Source organism: Apostichopus japonicus, chromosome 14 (assembly GCF_037975245.1).
Source record: "Apostichopus japonicus isolate 1M-3 chromosome 14, ASM3797524v1, whole genome shotgun sequence".
Taxonomy (NCBI): domain Eukaryota; kingdom Metazoa; phylum Echinodermata; class Holothuroidea; order Aspidochirotida; family Stichopodidae; genus Apostichopus; species Apostichopus japonicus.
This window is the reverse complement of record NC_092574.1, coordinates 25,254,603-25,261,799: the sequence shown is the minus strand read 5'-3', so window position 1 is coordinate 25,261,799 and position 7,197 is coordinate 25,254,603. Positions and strand designations below refer to the sequence as shown.

The 7,197-nt window shown below is 37.3% G+C and overlaps 1 protein-coding gene across 1 annotated transcript; it reads left to right on the top strand.

Annotated features, from left to right (window-relative positions):
* The first annotated feature begins 196 nt into the window (after positions 1–196).
* LOC139979771 (15-hydroxyprostaglandin dehydrogenase [NAD(+)]-like) lies at positions 197–7,181 on the top strand. Its single transcript, XM_071990865.1, has 7 exons — positions 197–577; positions 977–1,103; positions 2,374–2,477; positions 3,414–3,510; positions 4,082–4,167; positions 5,486–5,631; positions 5,875–7,181. Exons 1-7 carry the CDS (start codon positions 485–487, stop codon positions 5,978–5,980), a joined length of 759 nt encoding a protein of 252 aa, XP_071846966.1. The 5' UTR covers positions 197–484; the 3' UTR covers positions 5,981–7,181.
* Positions 7,182–7,197: the final 16 nt, after the last annotated feature.

Genomic DNA, 7,197 nt, shown 5'->3' with positions numbered 1-7,197 from the left:
CAGTCGCTAGCCTGTTTTAACATGATATATCAGTTCAATATGACACTATGAACTTGACCTTTTACGAGGCACTGTTATGCGTATTACAGTATAGTATAACTCAATCGTGTCTCGAAACGTTGGTGTTCGCGGACAACTCTGACATCGTTAAGTTAGGGAATCCCTGATGTAACCCCTCTGAACTTGAGCTTTATCTGTTGTTGTTCACTGTACCGCATAGAAGGCGACTCTATACAATCGTAACTAAGGTGACTTTTAACTTCACACAACACACGTTCGCATTTAAAATTCTTCAACAGGTTATTTCTATTGCGTATAGGTTACACACACATGTCGCAAAGGGATTGTCCATAGACTGTTGGAACCTCAACTTTGTAATAGGTATCGGATGCGCCTGGATTTAACTAGGAAGTTAGTAAGCCTAGAGAAAGTGTCGTACAAAGAGTTATATAGTGTGTTTGGTTGCTAACTTATACTGTCGAAGATGAAGATATTAAACAAAGTAGCATTGGTGACTGGTGGAGCAGAGGGAATTGGCAAGGCCCTCTGTCAGCGTCTTCTCGAGCATGGAACAAAGGTACTGTTGATATTTTAGTTTTTTTTTCATTTCATAGACGAATATCATTATTAAAACATGTGAAAGAGAGAAGGGGGGTGGGTTGGGTTGAAGCAAGTCAATACGTTGATTCGAGGTCGATGAAAAAGAGGAATAGGAGACAAATATTATCAATGAAAAATCGAACCAGGTTACGCTAATTTCTCTTTTCCTGTGTCGGGTATTCAACACACCTGCCAACTACATACCCAATTTTATACTGTAATGATACAAACATTCCGTATCCTGCGACGACGGGTTAGATATGTTCATTTCAGTTAACAATTTAGGAATCGAAGATTTTTTTAAAAGCCTAACGAATGTTTACTTTTAGTGGCAGGATGTATTCTTCTTCTTTTTTCTTTTTGTATGCTTGTATAGCTTGTCGCCATCCTTGACATAAACGCGGACTTGGGAAAACAAACGGCGACAGAATTTTCTGAAAAGTTTGGCAGTGACAAAGTTCGATTTATTCATTGTGACGTGTCAAACGGAGCTAAACTACGCGGTGAGTCTACCAAATACTTAATAATTTGTTTTCTCACGTCAATTAATGGGAAGCTGTAATACTGTAATACTGTCAGTCGATAGCAGGGGCCAGGATCATGTGGGGAGAGGGGGACACGCCCCCTCCCCACTTTCTGAAGGGTGTGGGTCACCATTTTAAATGCCCCCCCCCCCCCGGTTTAGTGAATGGCTCGTGTAGGCGCTTCGCCTATCGGGCTCATAATAACTCTTGTATCTCATAAAGGGAGCTCAAATATTGTGCTACATAAGATTAGTATAATTATTAAGTAACTGGGTTGAAAACAATTACGGATTTCATTTCTAACGTTAATTAAACGAGGGAACAGCGCCCAATCACCGCTGAGGCTATCTGCTAAGCCACCAGATAATGAGACAGTATATACATACATGGTGCTAATTGCTGCTAGTCTTGTTGTTGCTGTTATCATGCTACTCATTATACCTCAAATTTAGCTTAGTAGTTATCTATATATGTTCAAAAAACATTTTTGTAATTAAGTTAGCTGCCAAGTACTGGGCCGTAACATGCGGTGGGGGGGGGGGGGGCAGGGGGCCGCTGTCTCTAATTCCTAGTTGACAGTAGGCCAACGATACTATGAACGACTGGACAGTTTGAGCTATTTCAGTATTTTAGCGAAATGTTCATATTATTTATTCTGATTGCATCAGTCAGTAGTGTTCAACCTCAAGATTCTAGGCACATGTGGTAGGAAAGGTTAAGCTTTAACCCCTCGGATCGCGGATGCGATCACCGTCTTTTTGTTTCACTTTTACCAGTTTTGTTAAAATAACAATACTTAATCGTAGAGAGATATATGCTTAGATATTGTCATCATGGTCCCTTTAGGAAATGGTACACACACGGAAGAAAAGTAGGTTCTATGCCGTACAAGATCTTAATATCAACTATACGTGACTTTCTTCGAAATCAAAACGTGAGAATGGTTCCAGAAGTCTGCCAATGCTTTATTAACAACTTATAGCGAATTTCAATGTGTTTAAACAGTTTGATCGTAGAAGAACTGTGTACAGTCTACGTTATACGTCATGTAAATCATATAAAACTTTCCTTCACTTTTCAGAGTCATTTCAAGAAGCATTCGATGTGTAATTATATGAAACCTGCCATCTCTTTCAGAGTCATTTCAAGAAGCATTCGATGTGTAATTATATAAAACCTGCCATCTCTTTCAGAGTCATTTCAAGAAGCATTCGATGTGTAATTATATAAAACCTGCCATCTCTTTCAGAGTCATTTCAAGAAGCATTCGATGTACACGGGCAGCTTGATATTGTAGTGAACAACGCTGGATTAATCGCAAAAGACAACCGAAAGACAATTGAGATTTGTTTGGTAGGTATACCGTGTAACCGCAGCATCATATAACGTTTGGAAGTGGCTTACACTATCAGCAGGTGCTCTTAAAGAGGACCCGCGGGCTGCATCCGGCCCTTGAGATTTCTATCTGGCACACGGAGGAACACTTGGCATGCTCTTATTGTGGATGCGGGCCCGTACCGCCTTAATAAGGCATGGCCACAATTCTAACATACCATGCACATTGCTCAATATTGGGATTTCGATTCCATCAACATTTTAATCAAATAATATTGCATTATTAGCCATGTTTTTCGATAACGCCAATTTATGACGACCTATCAAGTTTACTTTCACAAACGGCCTCTATGGTAATGATGAAGTTTTCCTTGGCCAGATGGCTATTCGAGTTGCGGGGGTGGGGATGAGTATTACAAGTAATGCGTATTAAGAGCAAATGAGTTGATGATATCTCCAGGGCCATACTGTAGACTGGCAACCCCCGATTACCTGGACAGACCTCGGCTCCGCCATCCTTTTTCCTTCATATAACCCCGGGCTATTGGCACCTGCGTCACCTTCCAAAGTAACCAGTAAACGGCCATACGTTATCATAAAGATAGTATCAAGATATCCTAATATGATTTTGCAAAAATACTCTATTCATATTTGAGGAGGAAGTTTTTGATGTTGCTTGTTTCTATATTGTCAGGTAAACTAATGCAAACCTGTAATAAGTCCGATTGTTGACAATGCATTAGATAATTTATCATTAAACTTAATCAAATTTGAAAGCTTAATATGTGCTGTACGTACCACTATTTCACTTGCCCTCCACCCTCTCATTTCCTGACCGATATTCATTAACTGCTCTCTATGAGATAAAAACAAAACAAACAAACAACCTATGTACCCTAACCTTTGTCTTCTTTAATGTACATATTGACATAGATAACACTTTTAATTTTGTAGTTGGCAGTCATTAATGGATGTTTAATAGCTGAAGAATTAATGACGAAAGAACCAAGACCAGAGAAAGGCATTATTGTAAACACATCATCAATCGCCGGTAAGTTTCATTCGAGAGAGAAGTCAATCGAGTAAATTTATACAACTAAGACAAGTATGATCAAATCTTAAAGCAGCTTAGTGCAAAGGACTAGGAACCATGGATAGGATGGCATAGGTATTGACTAGCCACTTTTTGCCTTATTACAATCAAAAAGAAGATGACACATTCCAATAAAGGTCTATCATTTCCCCAAGTGGCGTATACACCACGGTCATGTGGCCTATACCCAGAGAGCTGGTCACGTTTGGTAGACTCGAGTTTTTACGTTTTGGTGACGTTTGGTGACGAGGCTTACGGTCTAATACCTTTATATTGGTGTGGACGTTGACATGGAGATAACATGAGACTGTAGACTATGGTTTATTTGTTGTGATGGAGTATACTATATATTGTTACCTATCAACCTACTGGTATGTAATATACCCGATAACAACTGCTTCCATCATATCTAAAATACTAGAGATTCCCGTTAATTACATAGATGCAAAAGATGAGTGATCCAATTTAATGTATTTTCTATGTAAAGCTATATAATCCATTCCTACTTCTTCTCCTTTTCTGTATACAGGCATGGTGGTTCAGGATACAAACATCCTGAACAGTAGCTACTTTGCAGCTAAACATGGCGTAGTGGCCTTTACCAAATCTTTGCCGGTAGGTTATGTTTTGTCAATTGTTCCTCTCTTAAGGCCAAGATCGGTTGGGTCTTGTGTGATTTAGAAGACAAAGATGATGATAGGATACCTATTCGTCTATATATTACTAAGAAGTCATGTAAACGTCGTCAAACGTTGCACCGTCGTGCGTAGAAGGTAGTTCTTTCGGTTATAATAAAAAATAAAATAATAGTTGTTGTATATAGTAGAAATCAAATCGTATTTGTATTGACGGATTGTTTTTGTACGTTTCATTATGACGTTTGTCAGCAGTTATGACGAAAATATGACCGATATCATTTTATTTTATATTTTCCACGCTTCTATGGTTCTTTATTTCCAGAGCGACAATTTTTAAATTTAGGAACGTTTAATTAAATGTTTTCTATAACAGAATGGTGATGGGAGAAGATGAGAAGATGTGTGCTCAATTATGCAATGAGAAAAAAGTGTGTGATATACAAACACGTGTTCTTGAAATTAGAAAATAATTCGGTTCCGCGTTATACATAATGTTGATCTATTGTTTCTAAACCTCTAATAAGGTTGCCTAAGTAACCAATGTTCTTTCAATTGTTCATATCAAAGGTACTCCGGATAACGTCAGGAACCAATTATTTTTAATTTTCTTTTTATCTTATTTCTAATTCATTGTGTTTGTCAGCTCACAAAATATTTGGTTTCCTATTGAATTAAGATTGTTTCCGATAAGGTGATGATAATTGTCTGTGTTTGAAACTAAAAGCTAAACTATAGCCAGTGTGAGTAATAACACTGTACAAGAACTTATAGATGTCATTGTTATGACCTGTATGTGTAGCCATAAAGTTCATCGACATTTTCGTCGGATAGAACCTTTACTTTCCTTTATTGAATCCTCCTTAACCGTGGGAATAAACTTGGCAGTTTAAAAAGCAGCAGGAAAATAACTTTGAAAAACGCTTAGAACATTTTGAACGTTACTCCGGTACTCTATGTTTAGTTCCTTAATGGTTAGTTAATTCAGTCCCAGTTTGTACAACTTTTAAGAGCGAATCATCGACTGAAATTATCCCCTATGGTTTTAGAATTTTTAGTTTAGATTTTCCCTTTTGGTTGCTATTCATGTGTATACTAGCATATATTCTAGACAATTCTAGCAAAACCGTCTAGCACACATACCGGTAACACTTTACAGTTACTGGTTCTGCTTGCGTGTCGTGACTTCGACCTACATTTAAGTTAATGAAAACCGAATTATGCATTTTGTATATTATATATCTGTATTCAGTATTCATTTGTTGATCATAACCTTGCCATATTTTCACTATGAATAGGCAAGTGCAGACAACTTCAGTAAAGACTTACGAGTGGTTGCGATTTGCCCTGGGCTAGTCTTAACCAACATATTCAAGAAACAAGACGTCGTGGATGATAACGTTATGACGAAAGAATTAGACGATATCAAGGAGCATGTAACAAAGTACGTCTTCTATATTACGAACGTTTACATGGGATTACATGAATTACGTCTATTAAATAATTATTCTGTAACAGGATATTATGGTGGTTAAAGGTGATTGCGCATTTCCATGCTAATATAGCCATCACAATGCAATATATTTGACTTAACTATTAAGTTTCATCACAAATAATGACATAAGCCCAGTTTAAACGACTTGCGAGGTACTGTTCTTTAAACGATTTGGTTATTTTTTCTTTCTAGTGTTTCTGTTGTTGTGGATGCCTTCATTTTGGCGATAGAGGACGAGAGCTTACACGGAGACATCATTACTGCTTTCGGTAGTGAAGGCATTAAAGTTGTGACATAGACAGGGGAGCTCTATCTGCTACTGATTCCTGCTAAATAAGATGTTTGTCAACCAGAGGGGATGTATTACAGTATCTATAGGAACTTAATATTGGATTTCCGTAGTTATTCATAATTATTAATCTTCAAATACGCTAGAAATTGAAATCATGCTACTTTAAATATTCCATCATTTCACTGCTTTCATCACGGAGAATGTTTATTGTCTCAGTGATATCATGTCTTGGAAGGTCATACGTTTATGATTGTATCCTCATTGTTTTTGTGTGACAATTTAGTGGTAACGCCAATGAACTACGACTGTTATTTGCACTTGTGTTATTTGACTGTTATAGTTACGGCACACAAATAATTGGTCAAAGTTGTTTAATCTCGTAAACAATTTTATGTAAATGATTTGTTTATTTTCCCTTTATTTAATTCTGATTTTTTTTTTACTTGCTTTTCTTTACGTAAACTTAATGATAACTGAACATTACAAATCTGTGAACATTTCATGGAAAAAATATGAAATGACAATCATTGTCATACTGATATTTAGCCTGACGTCATCAGCCGCCCACAAAGTCGTCGATTTCTGAGCGCATTCTGAAGCATATTTAGACCATAACTTAGGTCTATAATTAGGTCTTAACACAAAGTTGTTCTGATAAATAATTTTGAACGTTTTGACACGACTTACGATGAAGCAACTAATTTATGTATGACGTCATTGGGCAAAACTTAAACTACAGTGCTGGACACTTAACTGACCAATTAACTGACCTCGTCGGACATTCACGGACAATGGCAAATTTGACAAGATATTATTTTGTTGGTGAACATTTTTCTGTTAAAAATATCAACTTATTAGGGTAAACATATTCTTATCTTAATGACACTTTGAGTTACCGAAAGATAACGAATAATTGACATTGCCCTTTCCTGGCGAGAAACAATTCCATTAAGAGCACCAAACTGGATATATATGTCTGCACTTTCAAGTTCACTGACTCTGACCATGCGATTGTTACAGTGATATAGGATGGTCCTTGGGGCAATGGGGGTACCCTGTTACTGACTGGAGGTTTAGAGGACCGTACGGTATGGGCGGAACAATGGTTTGGATACATGGGGGTCCCATGGGAGAAAGAACTTTTTCATATATTTCTTGTTCTCTTGTAGCGATTTTCAAAACAATACAGCTCTTTACAGCACGAAAAGGTATACATGTAGAGT

Bases quoted from the DNA above. Each gene is read 5' to 3' on its own strand.
- LOC139979771 (XM_071990865.1), top strand. From the start codon at position 485: ATGAAGATATTAAACAAAGTAGCATTGGTGACTGGTGGAGCAGAGGGA. The intron at 2,478-3,413 runs GTAGGTATACCG...TTAATTTTGTAG, and splicing joins AGACAATTGAGATTTGTTTG to TTGGCAGTCATTAATGGATG. The intron at 3,511-4,081 runs GTAAGTTTCATT...TTCTGTATACAG, and splicing joins AAACACATCATCAATCGCCG to GCATGGTGGTTCAGGATACA.